The 22,142-nt window shown below is 48.7% G+C and overlaps 4 protein-coding genes across 4 annotated transcripts; all 4 read left to right on the top strand.

Annotated features, from left to right (window-relative positions):
• The first annotated feature begins 1,129 nt into the window (after positions 1-1,129).
• Positions 1,130-4,048, top strand: LOC130458436 (mRNA export factor GLE1-like). The gene has a single exon (XM_056824192.1). It carries the CDS (start codon positions 1,961-1,963, stop codon positions 4,046-4,048), a length of 2,088 nt encoding a protein of 695 aa, XP_056680170.1. The 5' UTR covers positions 1,130-1,960.
• Positions 4,049-7,205: 3,157 nt separating this feature from the next.
• On the top strand, positions 7,206-9,468 carry LOC130458452 (mRNA export factor GLE1-like). Its single transcript, XM_056824213.1, has one exon. The coding sequence runs from the start codon at positions 7,381-7,383 to the stop codon at positions 9,466-9,468; it is 2,088 nt and encodes a 695-aa protein (XP_056680191.1). The 5' UTR covers positions 7,206-7,380.
• A 3,335-nt stretch (positions 9,469-12,803) lies between these two features.
• LOC130458108 (mRNA export factor GLE1-like) lies at positions 12,804-14,891 on the top strand. The gene has a single exon (XM_056821086.1). The coding sequence runs from the start codon at positions 12,804-12,806 to the stop codon at positions 14,889-14,891; it is 2,088 nt and encodes a 695-aa protein (XP_056677064.1).
• A 2,504-nt stretch (positions 14,892-17,395) lies between these two features.
• Positions 17,396-21,686, top strand: LOC130458431 (mRNA export factor GLE1-like). Its single transcript, XM_056824187.1, has one exon. The coding sequence runs from the start codon at positions 18,227-18,229 to the stop codon at positions 20,312-20,314; it is 2,088 nt and encodes a 695-aa protein (XP_056680165.1). The 5' UTR covers positions 17,396-18,226; the 3' UTR covers positions 20,315-21,686.
• Positions 21,687-22,142: the final 456 nt, after the last annotated feature.

Raw genomic sequence — 22,142 nt, forward strand, 5'->3', positions numbered from 1 at the left:
CGTGGTAGAGTGGATTCTTGTTTGGGTCTTCATGAGAGCAATCATTCCCTACGCCTTTGGCTATGTCTTTAGGGTCATAGCGTGGTGCCTATATGTAAGTGTGGTTGTTGCAGGTGGCCAGAGTTCTCCTTCTCTGACACTGGAGTCCATCCACTGTGGGGTACCTGAGTGCTTTTTCCCTGGCAGGGCAGCGATAAGACTAACTGATTGCTAATAAAGTATCTTAGTTGATAAGTACGAGGTCACTTAGTCATCTTTAGACATGTCCAGCGGACTTGGACATGACAGTTGATCTAGAATTAAAAGGTACTTCTCAAGGCTCCCTTATCAAACCTCCCCGAGTCTCACACTCGTTTTTTTTTGTTTTTTTTTGTCTCTGTGCTCTTTTTGGCACTATTCAGCTTACGAATTGCCTATGTATTTGCCTAATGTCCCTTTCTCTGGACAAATCAAGGTGCATATACGTATTTCCTACGTCAATAAGTCCGTCCATAACCTGGGAAAGGGTCTCCATCAAGTTCTTGTCGGGTTCTTTCAAAGTTTCACCATTTTTCAGGTCCTTCTGAGCACGCTCTCTTGGCCTATCAAAAATGCTTCTCTGGCCTGGTGAAGTTTTGTATAATCTGGTTCTTCAGTTGGCCAATAGTGTCCTTTCCTACCTCTCTTCTCTTCTGATTAGCCAGAGAGATGACGTGTTTATTTGGTTTTTTTTCCTCCTCTTTTTGTCAAAAATGTTTCTAAATCAATGTCCAACATCCACCCAAGTGGGGTCAAAAGTTCTGAATACGCCCTCCAATCCTCTTATCATTCATATTGGTTCTTCCTCAAACGATGGCAGATCGTCCTTGAATTGATCTAAATCTTCAAGGTTAAAAAGGTGTGTGGCATCTTACAGACACCGAGTTTCCATTGTCATTAAAAGTGGGTACTTCCCTTAATGGGAATGACCGATCCGAATCACGGGCTACTCCTGTTCCTGTTTCCAGGCTTCTTAATCCATTGTCAATGGGGTCGGTGGCAGAAAGAAAGGGGAGGGTTGGGGCCACTGAGAGGGACGGTTTGGTGTTGTCCCAAAGGCCCAGAAGGATCAGAGGTGGGAAGGGTATGGGAATGGAATTGGGCGGGGTGGGAAGGAGGGGCAGAGGAAGAAGGGTCATTAGCTGGGGGAAAGAATGCAAAGGGGTGAGGTGTGGAGGAATGAGTAGGGTGTGAACTTAAGTGTGAACTTAGGGTGGAGGGGCTAGGGTAGGATGCATGGGCAGGCCGTGTGAACTTAGATGTGAAGTCAGTGAAAGGCCTTGGCCAAAATGGCCCAAACTTGTGAATCCTCTGAGCAGAGTTCACACCTCCAGAATCCCAGACAGCCAGGAAGGTGTGAACCCTCTTGATGAGTAGCCACCCCTCCAGAAGGGGAGCACTGGTTCCCACTGAAGCCCTGCCCTCTAAAACTGTGATTGGCCCCTGTGAAGAGGGGAGGGGACAAGAAAGCACCATAAAAAGCCAAGGATCCTGGGACTTGAGTCACTCTTGTGGAGCTACTCTCCTGACTGGAGAGAGAGGGAGCTGAGCTAGAGACTGAGGCTGGGAGCTCTGTTCCGACTTGGACTTTGACTCCTGGGCTACTTTTTAGTGGGGTGAGGGAAAGGCTGACTCCTCTCCTAGTTTCTGGAGAGAGCTCGCTTCCATCTTGGAGGAGTCCTCCTGATTAAATCTCTCACCCAGGAAGGCCAGTAGTGAGTAATCTCGGCCTGGATTGAGAGAGGAGAAATCACTTTTCTATCCCCTGTACATTTTCCTACTTTATTGTCTCCTCTCTCTTTGGTAAAGAAACTTCTGAGTTGAGATAGAATAGGCCACGGCGGCCGACTCGAGTGTCGGACTTGTGACCAGCCTTTCTTCTTGTGAGCTGCCGCCCGGCGCGGGCGTGGAAGCCGTGGTCGGGTCTGTGCGGGAAGCGGTGATGGCGTCAGAGGGCCGCTGCTGGGAGGCCCTGCAGGCCCCGAGGAGCTCCGACAGAGGACCCTTGTCCTACCACCGCGACTGGCCGTTGAGGGGCCAGGAGACTTTGGAAGAACGCATGTCCATTCCTGAGTGGTCGACTTCCTCTGGATGCGTGGCGGACCACATCTTGCCTCCCTCTCAGCAGAATCGACTTCCCTCTGAGGATTCATCGCTCTCTTCTGCTCCTGACCAAGTACTGTCTGTTCCTCAGACCCCTGCCAGACATGCAAAGGTCTCCTCGCCAGTTTCCCTTGCAGCTCCAAGTGGAACTCGGCGTCAGGAGGATGAACTCCATCAGGCAAAATCTGTGGTACTTCGCCCCTCGCGGGGAACGGAGGTGGAAGGATGCATTCGATTGTATGAGGAGGTACACAGGCTGAAGGGAACTAGAGGACTGAGGCAGAGGCAGGAAGAGCATGAGAGGAAGGCAAGGCTCCTCTCTGAGATGGCCTCAGAGCAGCTGAAGCGGTTTGATGAACGGACGTCACGGAAACAGCACAAGGAGTATCAGGACCTTCGGGAAGGGATGGAGAAAAGTTTCCGAGAAACACAGGGTCAGCAGGAGCAGCTCCAAGAGGAACATCGTCACAGAGCCCACATGCTCCACCCGAAGCTGCGTGAGGCTGAGCAGCAGCCATCGAGGCACACGGGGCAAGGACGGCTCAGGAAAGAAGAAGGCCAGGATCGCTGGCGGCGTCTCTATGCCCTCCAAGAGGAGGCACTGCAGCTCAACCAGCAGCTGGGTGCCAGTTATCGGCACAACGGCCTACCGAGACGGGATCTGTCTGCATTTGGAGGCAGGGGAGACCAGTTGTGTGCGCTTATTTCAGACATCATTCGGAGCGCCAGTGAGAGAGGTTTTCCTGCCCCAGAAGATGAAGCCACCGCAGAACGGGCCCTGCAGGAAATGCGGCACGTGCTTACTGGTTTACAGCAGGAGATGGCCAAGGCTACTGAGGAAAAGAGGAGGCCAGATGAAGAGGAGTGCGAGGACAAACAGGGGCAATTGGAGCAGCGGCCGAGAGCCGAGAAGGAGACCCCAGATCCTGGTCAGTGTCCCGGAGGGAAACAGAGAGAAGGCCTCCACGTCAAAGCAGGAGACGGTACCATGCAGTGGTACCAGCAGCTACAGGATGCTGCCAATCAATGTGTCTTGGCTTTTGATGCATTAACCAATAGCAAAGATCAGGAGGCCAAGAAGATCAAAATGGACCTGCAGAAAGCTGCCACTATTCCTGTGAGCCAGATCTCTACAATAGCAGGCTCACAGCTGAAGGAGATCTTTGACAAGATCAACAATCTGCTCTTGGGGAAAGCTGTCCCCTGCGGTGGTCGGTCTGTGTCAGTGACAAACCACCAACAAGGCCTGGACTTTGTCCACTACAAGCTGGCAGAGAAATTCGTGAAACAAGGAGAAGAAGAAGTGGCTTCTCATCACGAAGCAGCATTCCCCATTGCTGCTGTGGCATCCGGAATCTGGGAACTCCATCCCAGAGTGGGGGAACTCATCCTTGCTCATCTTCACAAAAAATGCCCTTACTCCGTGCCTTTCTACCCAGCCTTCCAGGAGGGCATGGCCTCGGAAGAATATCAGAAGCTCCTTGGCTACCAAGTCAAGGATTCCAAAGTAGAACAACAAGATAGCTTTCTGAAGAGGATGTCTGGCATGATTCGTCTCTACGCTGCTATCATTCAACTCCGCTGGCCTTATGCAGAGAGACAAGGGGCTCATCCTCATGGCTTAAACCATGGCTGGCGCTGGCTGGCACAGCTCCTGAACATGGAGCCTCTGGCAGATGTGACCGCCACTCTTCTCTTTGACTTCTTAGAGGTATGTGGGAATGCGCTCATGAAACAGTACCAGCTTCAGTTCTGGAAGATGATGCTACTCATAAAGGAAGAATATTTTCCCCGAATTGAAGCCATCACCAGTTCAGGACAGATGGGGTCTTTGATACGTCTCGAACGGTTCCTGGAGAACTGTCTGCAGCAAGGGGAGATCCCCGTCCCAAAGGGCTCCCTGCCACCTTCTTTCTGGCTTTCCTGATGGTGGCTTAGGTGCTGCTTCCTTTCTTGGAGGAAAAGGAATCCAAGAACAGAAGACAGCAGAATTCGAGGGGAAATGGGCTCAGGTTTTGAAATCTGAACATGGAGTTGGTTTTTTTGTTTTTTTTTTTAAATCTCATGGCCAGGCCCAGGTGGTTTTCACAGTTTGGACGTCTTCTCAAACTTCATCATGAATTACGGAAAGAAGTCTTCACCTCGCAGAAACAGGAGTCACCAAGACAATTGGCTTTCACGACCATGACAGGGAAAGGTACTGCACTTTGATTCTTCATGAAAGACATAGAGAACGGCTATTGGTCTGTAATTATGATGGTAACACTTCACATTGGTCATCATTTTACGGTTACAAAGTGCTTTCCCGTTATCTTGCTCCTTACCACAAACTCGTTCAGAGAGGTAGTGTAATTCCTACTCTTGTCCCTGATTGCCAGATGAGGACGCGGGCTCAGAAAGCTCGTGGCTTGCTCAGAGTTACTTTGCTCTTCAGTGATGAAGTTACGATGTGAACGTAAGTCTTCTAACCCCAAGTTCGGTGCCCTTCCTGCCACAGCACCTGTCTCCCTTTTCCTCCCCTTTGTCTGTATTTGTCTAGCGGTTTGGACATTAGCTTCAGAGCACAGCGAGCTCTTCATATTTAGCCAAATCCCTTGAAAAGGAGCAAAGCTTTGGAGAATGCTTTTGGTAATGATCATTGGTAAAACCGTCATAAGTGTATTCCAGAGCCTATTATGTTTAGAATCATGTCTGGCTTCTGGTTGATTTGCTTCTCACAACTTTGTATTATATGTGGTTCAGAGAGAGTTTGTTCAATTAAAAAAAAATGCATGGTCCCTTCAGCAATGCATATATATCCCATCTAAAGATGCAGTTGAGTTGGATGAGCCAAATGGATGTTTAAAAGTGGCGGTATTGGGAGCTTTTGCAGAGTATTAATTTCCTTAGGGCTTGCTTTGCTTTAATTTGCCACATCGTGGCCAAATCCCATTTAATTTTTGCAGTTAATCTAAGATTCAGAGGTCAGTGCTCTCGGTATTCAATGTCGAGGGAGTTTTAAGGAGCCACAAGTTGAGCACACATAGATGTTATGAATCTGCAGAATAACCAGAAGACACTGGTCTCCTATGTCCTTCAGGGAAATCCAGATCTTGAATTGTTGGGAGATTTTAGATTTGTTGTGAAGAAAAGAACCCTTCTCCTTTAACCTCAGTAGGTACATCTATATGCCTTGATGATGTGTATAATGTATATGTGTAATAGTTTTTTTTTTTAATACGAATGTGATATGAAGTGATTCGTTCTCTGAATGATTGAATACACTTCTAAAACCATTAATAAAAGTTTTATTTCTAACTCGTGGTAGAGTGGATTCTTGTTTGGGTCTTCCTGAGAGCAATCATTCCCTACGCCTTTGGCTATGTCTTTAGGGTCATAGCGTGGTGCCTATATGTAAGTGTGGTTGTTGCAGGTGGCCAGAGTTCTCCTTCTCTGACACTGGAGTCCATCCACTGTGGGGTACCTGAGTGTTTTTTCCCTGGCAGGGCAGCGATAAGACTAACTGATTGCTAATAAAGTATCTTAGTTGATAAGTACGAGGTCACTTAGTCATCTTTAGACATGTCCAGCGGACTTGGACATGACAGTTGATCTAGAATTAAAAGGTACTTCTCAAGGCTCCCTTATCAAACCTCCCCGAGTCTCACACTCGTTTTTTTTGTTTTTTTTTTTCTGTGTGCTCTTTTTGGCACTATTCAGCTTACGAATTGCCTATGTATTTGCCTAATGTCCCTTTCTCTGGACAAATCAAGGTGCATATACGTATTTCCTACGTCAATAAGTCCGTCCATAACCTGGGAAAGGGTCTCCATCAAGTTCTTGTCGGGTTCTTTCAAAGTTTCACCATTTTTCAGGTCCTTCTGAGCACGCTCTCTTGGCCTATCAAAAATGCTTCTCTGGCCTGGTGAAGTTTTGTATAATCTGGTTCTTCAGTTGGCCAATAGTGTCCTTTCCTACCTCTCTTCTCTTCTGATTAGCCAGAGAGATGACGTGTTTATTTGGTTTTTTTTCCCTCCTCTTTTTGTCAAAAATGTTTCTAAATCAATGTTCAACATCCACCCAAGTGGGGTCCAAAGTTCTGAATACGCCCTCCAATCCTCTTATCATTCATATTGGTTCTTCCTCAAACGATGGCAGATCTTCCTTGAATTGATCTAAATCTTCAAGGTTAAAAAGGTGTGTGGCATCTTACAGACACCGAGTTTCCATTGTCATTAAAAGTGGGTACTTCCCTTAATGGGAATGACCGATCCGAATCACCGGCTACTCCTGTTCCTGTTTCTAGGCTTCTTAATCCATTGTCAATGGGGTCGGTGGCAGAAAGAAAGGGGAGGGTTGGGGCCACTGAGAGGGAGGGTTTGGTGTTGTCCCATAGGCCCAGAAGGATCAGAGGTGGGAAGGGTATGGGAATGGAATTGGGCGGGGTGGGAAGGAGGGGCAGAGGAAGAAGGGTCATTAGCTGGGGGAAAGAATGCAAAGGGGTGAGGTGTGGAGGAATGAGTAGGGTGTGAACTTAAGTGTGAACTTAGGGTGGAGGGGCTAGGGTAGGATGCATGGGCAGGCCGTGTGAACTTAGATGTGAACTCAGTGAAAGGCCTTGGCCAAAATGGCCCCAACTTGTGAATCCTCTGAGCAGAGTTCACACCTCCAGAATCCCAGACAGCCAGGCAGGTGTGAACCCTCTTGATGAGTAGCCACCCCTCCAGAAGGGGAGCACTGGTTCCCACTGAAGCCCTGCCCTCTAAAACTGTGATTGGCCCCTGTGAAGAGGGGAGGGGACAAGAAAGCACCATAAAAAGCCAAGGATCCTGGGACTTGAGTCACTCTTGTGGAGCTACTCTCCTGACTGGAGAGAGAGGGAGCTGAGCTAGAGACTGAGGCTGGGAGCTCTGTTCCGACTTGGACTTTGACTCCTGGGCTACTTTTTAGTGGGGTGAGGGAAAGGCTGACTCCTCTCCTAGTTTCTGGAGAGAGCTCGCTTCCATCTTGGAGGAGTCCTCCTGATTAAATCTCTCACCCAGGAAGGCCAGTAGTGAGTAATCTCGGCCTGGATTGAGAGAGGAGAAATCACTTTTCTATCCCCTGTACATCTTCCTACTTTATTGTCTCCTCTCTCTTTGGTAAAGAAACTTCTGAGTTGAGATAGAATAGGCCACGGCGGCCGACTCGAGTGTCGGACTTGTGACCAGCCTTTCTTCTTGTGAGCTGCCGCCCGGCGCGGGCGTGGAAGCCGTGGTCGGGTCTGTGCGGGAAGCGGTGATGGCGTCAGAGGGCCGCTGCTGGGAGGCCCTGCAGGCCCCGAGGAGCTCCGACAGAGGACCCTTGTCCTACCCCAGCGACTGGCCGTTGAGGGGCCAGGAGACTTTGGAAGAACGCATGTCCATTCCTGAGTGGTCGACTTCCTCTGGATGCGTGGCGGACCACATCTTGCCTCCCTCTCAGCAGAATCGACTTCCCTCTGAGGATTCATCGCTCTCTTCTGCTCCTGACCAAGTACTGTCTGTTCCTCAGACCCCTGCCAGACATGCAAAGGTCTCCTCGCCAGTTTCCCTTGCAGCTCCAAGTGGAACTCGGCGTCAGGAGGATGAAGTCCATCAGGCAAAATCTGTGGTACTTCGCCCCTCGCGGGGAACGGAGGTGGAAGGATGCATTCGATTGTATGAGGAGGTACACAGGCTGAAGGGAACTAGAGGACTGAGGCAGAGGCAGGAAGAGCATGAGAGGAAGGCAAGGCTCCTCTCTGAGATGGCCTCAGAGCAGCTGAAGCGGTTTGATGAACGGACGTCACGGAAACAGCACAAGGAGTATCAGGACCTTCGGGAAGGGATGGAGAAAAGTTTCCGAGAAACACAGGGTCAGCAGGAGCAGCTCCAAGAGGAACGTCGTCACAGAGCCCACATGCTCCACCCGAAGCTGCGTGAGGCTGAGCAGCAGCCATCGAGGCACACGGGGCAAGGACGGCTCAGGAAAGAAGAAGGCCAGGATCGCTGGCGGCGTCTCTATGCCCTCCAAGAGGAGGCACTGCAGCTCAACCAGCAGCTGGGTGCCAGTTATCGGCACAACGGCCTACCGAGACGGGATCTGTCTGCATTTGGAGGCAGGGGAGACCAGTTGTGTGCGCTTATTTCAGACATCATTCGGAGCACCAGTGAGAGAGGTTTTCCTGCCCCAGAAGATGAAGCCACCGCAGAACGGGCCCTGCAGGAAATGCGGCACGTGCTTACTGGTTTACATCAGGAGATGGCCAAGGCTACTGAGGAAAAGAGGAGGCCAGATGAAGAGGAGTGCGAGGACAAACAGGGGCAATTGGAGCAGCGGCCGAGAGCCGAGAAGGAGACCCCAGATCCTGGTCAGTGTCCCGGAGGGAAACAGAGAGAAGGCCTCCACGTCAAAGCAGGAGACGGTACCATGCAGTGGTACCAGCAGCTACAGGATGCTGCCAATCAATGTGTCTTGGCTTTTGATGCATTAACCAATAGCAAAGATCAGGAGGCCAAGAAGATCAAAATGGACCTGCAGAAAGCTGCCACTATTCCTGTGAGCCAGATCTCTACAATAGCAGGCTCACAGCTGAAGGAGATCTTTGACAAGATCAACAATCTGCTCTTGGGGAAAGCTGTCCCCTGCGGTGGTCGGTCTGTGTCAGTGACAAACCACCAACAAGGCCTGGACTTTGTCCACTACAAGCTGGCAGAGAAATTCGTGAAACAAGGAGAAGAAGAAGTGGCTTCTCATCACGAAGCAGCATTCCCCATTGCTGCTGTGGCATCCGGAATCTGGGAACTCCATCCCAGAGTGGGGGAACTCATCCTTGCTCATCTTCACAAAAAATGCCCTTACTCCGTGCCTTTCTACCCAGCCTTCCAGGAGGGCATGGCCTCGGAAGAATATCAGAAGCTCCTTGGCTACCAAGTCAAGGATTCCAAAGTAGAACAACAAGATAGCTTTCTGAAGAGGATGTCTGGCATGATTCGTCTCTACGCTGCTATCATTCAACTCCGCTGGCCTTATGCAGAGAGACAAGGGGCTCATCCTCATGGCTTAAACCATGGCTGGCGCTGGCTGGCACAGCTCCTGAACATGGAGCCTCTGGCAGATGTGACCGCCACTCTTCTCTTTGACTTCTTAGAGGTATGTGGGAATGCGCTCATGAAACAGTACCAGCTTCAGTTCTGGAAGATGATGCTACTCATAAAGGAAGAATATTTTCCCCGAATTGAAGCCATCACCAGTTCAGGACAGATGGGGTCTTTGATACGTCTCAAACGGTTCCTGGAGAACTGTCTGCAGCACGGGGAGATCCCCGTCCCAAAGGGCTCCCTGCCGCCTTCTTTCTGGCTTTCCTGATGGTGGCTTAGGTGCTGCTTCCTTTCTTGGAGGAAAAGGAATCCAAGAACAGAAGACCGCAGAATTCGAGGGGAAATGGGCTCAGGTTTTGAAATCTGAACATGGAGTTGGGTTTTTTGTTTTTTTTTTTTTTAAATCTCATGGCCAGGCCCAGGTGGTTTTCACAGTTTGGACGTCTTCTCAAACTTCATCATGAATTACGGAAAGAAGTCTTCACCTCGCAGAAACAGGAGTCACCAAGACAATTGGCTTTCATGACCATGACAGGGAAAGGAACTGCACTTTGATTCTTCATGAAAGACATAGAGAACGGCTATTGGTCTGTAATTATGATGGTAACACTTCACATTGGTCATCATTTTACGGTTACAAAGTGCTTTCCCGTTATCTTGCTCCTTACCACAAACTCGTTCAGAGAGGTAGTGTAATTCCTACTCTTGTCCCTGATTGCCAGATGAGGACGCGGGCTCAGAAAGCTCGTGGCTTGCTCAGAGTTACTTTGCTCTTCAGTGATGAAGTTACGATGTGAACGTAAGTCTTCTAACGCCAAGTTCGGTGCCCTTCCTGCCACAGCACCTGTCTCCCTTTTCCTCCCCTTTGTCTGTATTTGTCTAGCGGTTTGGACATTAGCTTCAGAGCACAGCGAGCTCTTCATATTTAGCCAAATCCCTTGAAAAGGAGCAAAGCTTTGGAGAATGCTTTTGGTAATGATCATTGGTAAAACCGTCATAAGTGTATTCCAGAGCCTATTATGTTTAGAATCATGTCTGGCTTCTGGTTGATTTGCTTCTCACAACTTTGTATTATATGTGGTTCAGAGAGAGTTTGTTCAATTAAAAAAAAATGCATGCTCCCTTCAGCAATGCATATATATCCCATCTAAAGATGCAGTTGAGTTGGATGAGCCAAATGGATGTTTAAAAGTGGCGGTATTGGGAGCTTTTGCAGAGTATTAATTTCCTTAGGGCTTGCTTTGCTTTAATTGTCCACATCGTGGCCAAATCCCATTTAATTTTTGCAGTTAATCTAAGATTCAGAGGTCAGTGCTCTCGGTATTCAATGTCGAGGGAGTTTTAAGGAGCCACAAGTTGAGCACACATAGATGTTATGAATCTGCAGAATAACCAGAAGACACTGGTCTCCTATGTCCTTCAGGGAAATCCAGATCTTGAATTGTTGGGAGATTTTAGATTTGTTGTGAAGAAAAGAACCCTTCTCCTTTAACCTCAGTAGGTACATCTATATGCCTTGATGATGTGTATAATGTATATGTGTAATAGTTTTTTTTTTAAATACGAATGTGATATGAAGTGATTCGTTCTCTGAATGATTGAATACACTTCTAAAACCATTAATAAAAGTTTTATTTCTAACTCGTGGTAGAGTGGATTCTTGTTTGGGTCTTCCTGAGAGCAATCATTCCCTACGCCTTTGGCTATGTCTTTAGGGTCATAGCGTGGTGCCTATATGTAAGTGTGGTTGTTGCAGGTGGCCAGAGTTCTCCTTCTCTGACACTGGAGTCCATCCACTGTGGGGTACCTGAGTGTTTTTTCCCTGGCAGGGCAGCGATAAGACTAACTGATTGCTAATAAAGTATCTTAGTTGATAAGTACGAGGTCACTTAGTCATCTTTAGACATGTCCAGCGGACTTGGACATGACAGTTGATCTAGAATTAAAAGGTACTTCTCAAGGCTCCCTTATCAAACCTCCCCGAGTCTCACACTCGTTTTTTTTGTTTTTTTTTTTCTGTGTGCTCTTTTTGGCACTATTCAGCTTACGAATTGCCTATGTATTTGCCTAATGTCCCTTTCTCTGGACAAATCAAGGTGCATATACGTATTTCCTACGTCAATAAGTCCGTCCATAACCTGGGAAAGGGTCTCCATCAAGTTCTTGTCGGGTTCTTTCAAAGTTTCACCATTTTTCAGGTCCTTCTGAGCACGCTCTCTTGGCCTATCAAAAATGCTTCTCTGGCCTGGTGAAGTTTTGTATAATCTGGTTCTTCAGTTGGCCAATAGTGTCCTTTCCTACCTCTCTTCTCTTCTGATTAGCCAGAGAGATGACGTGTTTATTTGGTTTTTTTTCCCTCCTCTTTTTGTCAAAAATGTTTCTAAATCAATGTTCAACATCCACCCAAGTGGGGTCCAAAGTTCTGAATACGCCCTCCAATCCTCTTATCATTCATATTGGTTCTTCCTCAAACGATGGCAGATCTTCCTTGAATTGATCTAAATCTTCAAGGTTAAAAAGGTGTGTGGCATCTTACAGACACCGAGTTTCCATTGTCATTAAAAGTGGGTACTTCCCTTAATGGGAATGACCGATCCGAATCACGGGCTACTCCTGTTCCTGTTTCCAGGCTTCTTAATCCATTGTCAATGGGGTCGGTGGCAGAAAGAAAGGGGAGGGTTGGGGCCACTGAGAGGGAGGGTTTGGTGTTGTCCCAAAGGCCCAGAAGGATCAGAGGTGGGAAGGGTATGGGAATGGAATTGGGCGGGGTGGGAAGGAGGGGCAGAGGAAGAAGGGTCATTAGCTGGGGGAAAGAATGCAAAGGGGTGAGGTGTGGAGGAATGAGTAGGGTGTGAACTTAAGTGTGAACTTAGGGTGGAGGGGCTAGGGTAGGATGCATGGGCAGGCCGTGTGAACTTAGATGTGAAGTCAGTGAAAGGCCTTGGCCAAAATGGCCCAAACTTGTGAATCCTCTGAGCAGAGTTCACACCTCCAGAATCCCAGACAGCCAGGAAGGTGTGAACCCTCTTGATGAGTAGCCACCCCTCCAGAAGGGGAGCACTGGTTCCCACTGAAGCCCTGCCCTCTAAAACTGTGATTGGCCCCTGTGAAGAGGGGAGGGGACAAGAAAGCACCATAAAAAGCCAAGGATCCTGGGACTTGAGTCACTCTTGTGGAGCTACTCTCCTGACTGGAGAGAGAGGGAGCTGAGCTAGAGACTGAGGCTGGGAGCTCTGTTCCGACTTGGACTTTGACTCCTGGGCTACTTTTTAGTGGGGTGAGGGAAAGGCTGACTCCTCTCCTAGTTTCTGGAGAGAGCTCGCTTCCATCTTGGAGGAGTCCTCCTGATTAAATCTCTCACCCAGGAAGGCCAGTAGTGAGTAATCTCGGCCTGGATTGAGAGAGGAGAAATCACTTTTCTATCCCCTGTACATTTTCCTACTTTATTGTCTCCTCTCTCTTTGGTAAAGAAACTTCTGAGTTGAGATAGAATAGGCCACGGCGGCCGACTCGAGTGTCGGACTTGTGACCAGCCTTTCTTCTTGTGAGCTGCCGCCCGGCGCGGGCGTGGAAGCCGTGGTCGGGTCTGTGCGGGAAGCGGTGATGGCGTCAGAGGGCCGCTGCTGGGAGGCCCTGCAGGCCCCGAGGAGCTCCGACAGAGGACCCTTGTCCTACCACCGCGACTGGCCGTTGAGGGGCCAGGAGACTTTGGAAGAACGCATGTCCATTCCTGAGTGGTCGACTTCCTCTGGATGCGTGGCGGACCACATCTTGCCTCCCTCTCAGCAGAATCGACTTCCCTCTGAGGATTCATCGCTCTCTTCTGCTCCTGACCAAGTACTGTCTGTTCCTCAGACCCCTGCCAGACATGCAAAGGTCTCCTCGCCAGTTTCCCTTGCAGCTCCAAGTGGAACTCGGCGTCAGGAGGATGAACTCCATCAGGCAAAATCTGTGGTACTTCGCCCCTCGCGGGGAACGGAGGTGGAAGGATGCATTCGATTGTATGAGGAGGTACACAGGCTGAAGGGAACTAGAGGACTGAGGCAGAGGCAGGAAGAGCATGAGAGGAAGGCAAGGCTCCTCTCTGAGATGGCCTCAGAGCAGCTGAAGCGGTTTGATGAACGGACGTCACGGAAACAGCACAAGGAGTATCAGGACCTTCGGGAAGGGATGGAGAAAAGTTTCCGAGAAACACAGGGTCAGCAGGAGCAGCTCCAAGAGGAACGTCGTCACAGAGCCCACATGCTCCACCCGAAGCTGCGTGAGGCTGAGCAGCAGCCATCGAGGCACACGGGGCAAGGACGGCTCAGGAAAGAAGAAGGCCAGGATCGCTGGCGGCGTCTCTATGCCCTCCAAGAGGAGGCACTGCAGCTCAACCAGCAGCTGGGTGCCAGTTATCGGCACAACGGCCTACCGAGACGGGATCTGTCTGCATTTGGAGGCAGGGGAGACCAGTTGTGTGCGCTTATTTCAGACATCATTCGGAGCGCCAGTGAGAGAGGTTTTCCTGCCCCAGAAGATGAAGCCACCGCAGAACGGGCCCTGCAGGAAATGCGGCACGTGCTTACTGGTTTACAGCAGGAGATGGCCAAGGCTACTGAGGAAAAGAGGAGGCCAGATGAAGAGGAGTGCGAGGACAAACAGGGGCAATTGGAGCAGCGGCCGAGAGCCGAGAAGGAGACCCCAGATCCTGGTCAGTGTCCCGGAGGGAAACAGAGAGAAGGCCTCCACGTCAAAGCAGGAGACGGTACCATGCAGTGGTACCAGCAGCTACAGGATGCTGCCAATCAATGTGTCTTGGCTTTTGATGCATTAACCAATAGCAAAGATCAGGAGGCCAAGAAGATCAAAATGGACCTGCAGAAAGCTGCCACTATTCCTGTGAGCCAGATCTCTACAATAGCAGGCTCACAGCTGAAGGAGATCTTTGACAAGATCAACAATCTGCTCTTGGGGAAAGCTGTCCCCTGCGGTGGTCTGTCTGTGTCAGTGACAAACCACCAACAAGGCCTGGACTTTGTCCACTACAAGCTGGCAGAGAAATTCGTGAAACAAGGAGAAGAAGAAGTGGCTTCTCATCACGAAGCAGCATTCCCCATTGCTGCTGTGGCATCCGGAATCTGGGAACTCCATCCCAGAGTGGGGGAACTCATCCTTGCTCATCTTCACAAAAAATGCCCTTACTCCGTGCCTTTCTACCCAGCCTTCCAGGAGGGCATGGCCTCGGAAGAATATCAGAAGCTCCTTGGCTACCAAGTCAAGGATTCCAAAGTAGAACAACAAGATAGATTTCTGAAGAGGATGTCTGGCATGATTCGTCTCTACGCTGCTATCATTCAACTCCGCTGGCCTTATGCAGAGAGACAAGGGGCTCATCCTCATGGCTTAAACCATGGCTGGCGCTGGCTGGCACAGCTCCTGAACATGGAGCCTCTGGCAGATGTGACCGCCACTCTTCTCTTTGACTTCTTAGAGGTATGTGGGAATGCGCTCATGAAACAGTACCAGCTTCAGTTCTGGAAGATGATGCTACTCATAAAGGAAGAATATTTTCCCCGAATTGAAGCCATCACCAGTTCAGGACAGATGGGGTCTTTGATACGTCTCGAACGGTTCCTGGAGAACTGTCTGCAGCAAGGGGAGATCCCCGTCCCAAAGGGCTCCCTGCCGCCTTCTTTCTGGCTTTCCTGATGGTGGCTTAGGTGCTGCTTCCTTTCTTGGAGGAAAAGGAATCCAAGAACAGAAGACAGCAGAATTCGAGGGGAAATGGGCTCAGGTTTTGAAATCTGAACATGGAGTTGGGTTTTTTGTTTTCTTTTTTTTTAAATCTCATGGCCAGGCCCAGGTGGTTTTCACAGTTTGGACGTCTTCTCAAACTTCATCATGAATTACGGAAAGAAGTCTTCACCTCGCAGAAACAGGAGTCACCAAGACAATTGGCTTTCACGACCATGACAGGGAAAGGAACTGCACTTTGATTCTTCATGAAAGACATAAAGAACGGCTATTGGTCTGTAATTATGATGGTAACACTTCACATTGGTCATCATTTTACTGTTACAAAGTGCTTTCCCGTTATCTTGCTCCTTACCACAAACTCGTTCAGAGAGGTAGTGTAATTCCTACTCTTGTCCCTGATTGCCAGATGAGGACGCGGGCTCAGAAAGCTCGTGGCTTGCTCAGAGTTACTTTGCTCTTCAGTGATGAAGTTACGATGTGAACGTAAGTCTTCTAACCCCAAGTTCGGTGCCCTTCCTGCCACAGCACCTGTCTCCCTTTTCCTCCCCTTTGTCTGTATTTGTCTAGCGGTTTGGACATTAGCTTCAGAGCACAGCGAGCTCTTCATATTTAGCCAAATCCCTTGAAAAGGAGCAAAGCTTTGGAGAATGCTTTTGGTAATGATCATTGGTAAAACCGTCATAAGTGTATTCCAGAGCCTATTATGTTTAGAATCATGTCTGGCTTCTGGTTGATTTGCTTCTCACAACTTTGTATTATATGTGGTTCAGAGAGAGTTTGTTCAATTAAAAAAAAATGCATGGTCCCTTCAGCAATGCATATATATCCCATCTAAAGATGCAGTTGAGTTGGATGAGCCAAATGGATGTTTAAAAGTGGCGGTATTGGGAGCTTTTGCAGAGTATTAATTTCCTTAGGGCTTGCTTTGCTTTAATTGTCCACATCGTGGCCAAATCCCATTTAATTTTTGCAGTTAATCTAAGATTCAGAGGTCAGTGCTCTCGGTATTCAATGTCGAGGGAGTTTTAAGGAGCCACAAGTTGAGCACACATAGATGTTATGAATCTGCAGAATAACCAGAAGACACTGGTCTCCTATGTCCTTCAGGGAAATCCAGATCTTGAATTGTTGGGAGATTTTAGATTTGTTGTGAAGAAAAGAACCCTTCTCCTTTAATCTCAGTAGGTACATCTATATGCCTTGATGATGTGTATAATGTATATGTGTAATAGTTTTTTTTTTTAATACGAATGTGATATGAAGTGATTCGTTCTCTGAATGATTGAATACACTTCTAAAACCATTAATAAAAGTTTTATTTCTAACTCGTGGTAGAGTGGATTCTTGTTTGGGTCTTCATGAGAGCAATCATTCCCTACGCCTTTGGCTATGTCTTTAGGGTCATAGCGTGGTGCCTATATGTAAGTGTGGTTGTTGCAGGTGGCCAGAGTTCTCCTTCTCTGACACTGGAGTCCATCCACTGTGGGGTACCTGAGTGCTTTTTCCCTGGCAGGGCAGCGATAAGACTAACTGATTGCTAATAAAGTATCTTAGTTGATAAGTACGAGGTCACTTAGTCATCTTTAGACATGTCCAGCGGACTTGGACATGACAGTTGATCTAGAATTAAAAGGTACTTCTCAAGGCTCCCTTATCAAACCTCCCCGAGTCTCACACTCGTTTTTTTTTGTTTTTTTTTGTCTCTGTGCTCTTTTTGGCACTATTCAGCTTACGAATTGCCTATGTATTTGCCTAATGTCCCTTTCTCTGGACAAATCAAGGTGCATATACGTATTTCCTACGTCAATAAGTCCGTCCATAACCTGGGAAAGGGTCTCCATCAAGTTCTTGTCGGGTTCTTTCAAAGTTTCACCATTTTTCAGGTCCTTCTGAGCACGCTCTCTTGGCCTATCAAAAATGCTTCTCTGGCCTGGTGAAGTTTTGTATAATCTGGTTCTTCAGTTGGCCAATAGTGTCCTTTCCTACCTCTCTTCTCTTCTGATTAGCCAGAGAGATGACGTGTTTATTTGGTTTTTTTTCCTCCTCTTTTTGTCAAAAATGTTTCTAAATCAATGTCCAACATCCACCCAAGTGGGGTCAAAAGTTCTGAATACGCCCTCCAATCCTCTTATCATTCATATTGGTTCTTCCTCAAACGATGGCAGATCGTCCTTGAATTGATCTAAATCTTCAAGGTTAAAAAGGTGTGTGGCATCTTACAGACACCGAGTTTCCATTGTCATTAAAAGTGGGTACTTCCCTTAATGGGAATGACCGATCCGAATCACGGGCTACTCCTGTTCCTGTTTCCAGGCTTCTTAATCCATTGTCAATGGGGTCGGTGGGAGAAAGAAAGGGGAGGGTTGGGGCCACTGAGAGGGACGGTTTGGTGTTGTCCCAAAGGCCCAGAAGGATCAGAGGTGGGAAGGGTATGGGAATGGAATTGGGCGGGGTGGGAAGGAGGGGCAGAGGAAGAAGGGTCATTAGCTGGGGGAAAGAATGCAAAGGGGTGAGGTGTGGAGGAATGAGTAGGGTGTGAACTTAAGTGTGAACTTAGGGTGGAGGGGCTAGGGTAGGATGCATGGGCAGGCCGTGTGAACTTAGATGTGAAGTCAGTGAAAGGCCTTGGCCAAAATGGCCCAAACTTGTGAATCCTCTGAGCAGAGTTCACACCTCCAGAATCCCAGACAGCCAGGAAGGTGTGAACCCTCTTGATGAGTAGCCACCCCTCCAGAAGGGGAGCACTGGTTCCCACTGAAGCCCTGCCCTCTAAAACTGTGATTGGCCCCTGTGAAGAGGGGAGGGGACAAGAAAGCACCATAAAAAGCCAAGGATCCTGGGACTTGAGTCACTCTTGTGGAGCTACTCTCCTGACTGGAGAGAGAGGGAGCTGAGCTAGAGACTGAGGCTGGGAGCTCTGTTCCGACTTGGACTTTGACTCCTGGGCTACTTTTTAGTGGGGTGAGGGAAAGGCTGACTCCTCTCCTAGTTTCTGGAGAGAGCTCGCTTCCATCTTGGAGGAGTCCTCCTGATTAAATCTCTCACCCAGGAAGGCCAGTAGTGAGTAATCTCGGCCTGGATTGAGAGAGGAGAAATCACTTTTCTATCCCCTGTACATTTTCCTACTTTATTGTCTCCTCTCTCTTTGGTAAAGAAACTTCTGAGTTGAGATAGAATAGGCCACGGCGGCCGACTCGAGTGTCGGACTTGTGACCAGCCTTTCTTCTTGTGAGCTGCCGCCCGGCGCGGGCGTGGAAGCCGTGGTCGGGTCTGTGCGGGAAGCGGTGATGGCGTCAGAGGGCCGCTGCTGGGAGGCCCTGCAGGCCCCGAGGAGCTCCGACAGAGGACCCTTGTCCTACCACCGCGACTGGCCTTTGAGGGGCCAGGAGACTTTGGAAGAACGCATGTCCATTCCTGAGTGGTCGACTTCCTCTGGATGCGTGGCGGACCACATCTTGCCTCCCTCTCAGCAGAATCGACTTCCCTCTGAGGATTCATCGCTCTCTTCTGCTCCTGACCAAGTACTGTCTGTTCCTCAGACCCCTGCCAGACATGCAAAGGTCTCCTCGCCAGTTTCCCTTGCAGCTCCAAGTGGAACTCGGCGTCAGGAGGATGAACTCCATCAGGCAAAATCTGTGGTACTTCGCCCCTCGCGGGGAACGGAGGTGGAAGGATGCATTCGATTGTATGAGGAGGTACACAGGCTGAAGGGAACTAGAGGACTGAGGCAGAGGCAGGAAGAGCATGAGAGGAAGGCAAGGCTCCTCTCTGAGATGGCCTCAGAGCAGCTGAAGCGGTTTGATGAACGGACGTCACGGAAACAGCACAAGGAGTATCAGGACCTTCGGGAAGGGATGGAGAAAAGTTTCCGAGAAACACAGGGTCAGCAGGAGCAGCTCCAAGAGGAACATCGTCACAGAGCCCACATGCTCCACCCGAAGCTGCGTGAGGCTGAGCAGCAGCCATCGAGGCACACGGGGCAAGGACGGCTCAGGAAAGAAGAAGGCCAGGATCGCTGGCGGCGTCTCTATGCCCTCCAAGAGGAGGCACTGCAGCTCAACCAGCAGCTGGGTGCCAGTTATCGGCACAACGGCCTACCGAGACGGGATCTGTCTGCATTTGGAGGCAGGGGAGACCAGTTGTGTGCGCTTATTTCAGACATCATTCGGAGCGCCAGTGAGAGAGGTTTTCCTGCCCCAGAAGATGAAGCCACCGCAGAACGGGCCCTGCAGGAAATGCGGCACGTGCTTACTGGTTTACAGCAGGAGATGGCCAAGGCTACTGAGGAAAAGAGGAGGCCAGATGAAGAGGAGTGCGAGGACAAACAGGGGCAATTGGAGCAGCGGCCGAGAGCCGAGAAGGAGACCCCAGATCCTGGTCAGTGTCCCGGAGGGAAACAGAGAGAAGGCCTCCACGTCAAAGCAGGAGACGGTACCATGCAGTGGTACCAGCAGCTACAGGATGCTGCCAATCAATGTGTCTTGGCTTTTGATGCATTAACCAATAGCAAAGATCAGGAGGCCAAGAAGATCAAAATGGACCTGCAGAAAGCTGCCACTATTCCTGTGAGCCAGATCTCTACAATAGCAGGCTCACAGCTGAAGGAGATCTTTGACAAGATCAACAATCTGCTCTTGGGGAAAGCTGTCCCCTGCGGTGGTCGGTCTGTGTCAGTGACAAACCACCAACAAGGCCTGGACTTTGTCCACTACAAGCTGGCAGAGAAATTCGTGAAACAAGGAGAAGAAGAAGTGGCTTCTCATCACGAAGCAGCATTCCCCATTGCTGCTGTGGCATCCGGAATCTGGGAACTCCATCCCAGAGTGGGGGAACTCATCCTTGCTCATCTTCACAAAAAATGCCCTTACTCCGTGCCTTTCTACCCAGCCTTCCAGGAGGGCATGGCCTCGGAAGAATATCAGAAGCTCCTTGGCTACCAAGTCAAGGATTCCAAAGTAGAACAACAAGATAGCTTTCTGAAGAGGATGTCTGGCATGATTCGTCTCTACGCTGCTATCATTCAACTCCGCTGGCCTTATGCAGAGAGACAAGGGGCTCATCCTCATGGCTTAAACCATGGCTGGCGCTGGCTGGCACAGCTCCTGAACATGGAGCCTCTGGCAGATGTGACCGCCACTCTTCTCTTTGACTTCTTAGAGGTATGTGGGAATGCGCTCATGAAACAGTACCAGCTTCAGTTCTGGAAGATGATGCTACTCATAAAGGAAGAATATTTTCCCCGAATTGAAGCCATCACCAGTTCAGGACAGATGGGGTCTTTGATACGTCTCGAACGGTTCCTGGAGAACTGTCTGCAGCAAGGGGAGATCCCCGTCCCAAAGGGCTCCCTGCCGCCTTCTTTCTGGCTTTCCTGATGGTGGCTTAGGTGCTGCTTCCTTTCTTGGAGGAAAAGGAATCCAAGAACAGAAGACAGCAGAATTCGAGGGGAAATGGGCTCAGGTTTTGAAATCTGAACATGGAGTTGGGTTTTTTGTTTTCTTTTTTTTTAAATCTCATGGCCAGGCCCAGGTGGTTTTCACAGTTTGGACGTCTTCTCAAACTTCATCATGAATTACGGAAAGAAGTCTTCACCTCGCAGAAACAGGAGTCACCAAGACAATTGGCTTTCACGACCATGACAGGGAAAGGAACTGCACTTTGATTCTTCATGAAAGACATAAAGAACGGCTATTGGTCTGTAATTATGATGGTAACACTTCACATTGGTCATCATTTTACTGTTACAAAGTGCTTTCCCGTTATCTTGCTCCTTACCACAAACTCGTTCAGAGAGGTAGTGTAATTCCTACTCTTGTCCCTGATTGCCAGATGAGGACGCGGGCTCAGAAAGCTCGTGGCTTGCTCAGAGTTACTTTGCTCTTCAGTGATGAAGTTACGATGTGAACGTAAGTCTTCTAACCCCAAGTTCGGTGCCCTTCCTGCCACAGCACCTGTCTCCCTTTTCCTCCCCTTTGTCTGTATTTGTCTAGCGGTTTGGACATTAGCTTCAGAGCACAGCGAGCTCTTCATATTTAGCCAAATCCCTTGAAAAGGAGCAAAGCTTTGGAGAATGCTTTTGGTAATGATCATTGGTAAAACCGTCATAAGTGTATTCCAGAGCCTATTATGTTTAGAATCATGTCTGGCTTCTGGTTGATTTGCTTCTCACAACTTTGTATTATATGTGGTTCAGAGAGAGTTTGTTCAATTAAAAAAAAATGCATGGTCCCTTCAGCAATGCATATATATCCCATCTAAAGATGCAGTTGAGTTGGATGAGCCAAATGGATGTTTAAAAGTGGCGGTATTGGGAGCTTTTGCAGAGTATTAATTTCCTTAGGGCTTGCTTTGCTTTAATTGTCCACATCGTGGCCAAATCCCATTTAATTTTTGCAGTTAATCTAAGATTCAGAGGTCAGTGCTCTCGGTATTCAATGTCGAGGGAGTTTTAAGGAGCCACAAGTTGAGCACACATAGATGTTATGAATCTGCAGAATAACCAGAAGACACTGGTCTCCTATGTCCTTCAGGGAAATCCAGATCTTGAATTGTTGGGAGATTTTAGATTTGTTGTGAAGAAAAGAACCCTTCTCCTTTAACCTCAGTAGGTACATCTATATGCCTTGATGATGTGTATAATGTATATGTGTAATAGTTTTTTTTTTAATACGAATGTGATATGAAGTGATTCGTTCTCTGAATGATTGAATACACTTCTAAAACCATTAATAAAAGTTTTATTTCTAACTCGTGGTAGAGTGGATTCTTGTTTGGGTCTTCATGAGAGCAATCATTCCCTACGCCTTTGGCTATGTCTTTAGGGTCATAGCGTGGTGCCTATATGTAAGTGTGGTTGTTGCAGGTGGCCAGAGTTCTCCTTCTCTGACACTGGAGTCCATCCACTGTGGGGTACCTGAGTGCTTTTTCCCTGGCAGGGCAGCGATAAGACTAACTGATTGCTAATAAAGTATCTTAGTTGATAAGTACGAGGTCACTTAGTCATCTTTAGACATGTCCAGCGGACTTGGACATGACAGTTGATCTAGAATTAAAAGGTACTTCTCAAGGCTCCCTTATCAAACCTCCCCGAGTCTCACACTCGTTTTTTTTTTTGTTTTTTTTGTCTCTGTGCTCTTTTTGGCACTATTCAGCTTACGAATTGCCTATGTATTTGCCTAATGTCCCTTTCTCTGGACAAATCAA

Source organism: Monodelphis domestica, chromosome 3 (assembly GCF_027887165.1).
Source record: "Monodelphis domestica isolate mMonDom1 chromosome 3, mMonDom1.pri, whole genome shotgun sequence".
NCBI classification, from domain to species: Eukaryota; Metazoa; Chordata; class Mammalia; order Didelphimorphia; family Didelphidae; genus Monodelphis; species Monodelphis domestica.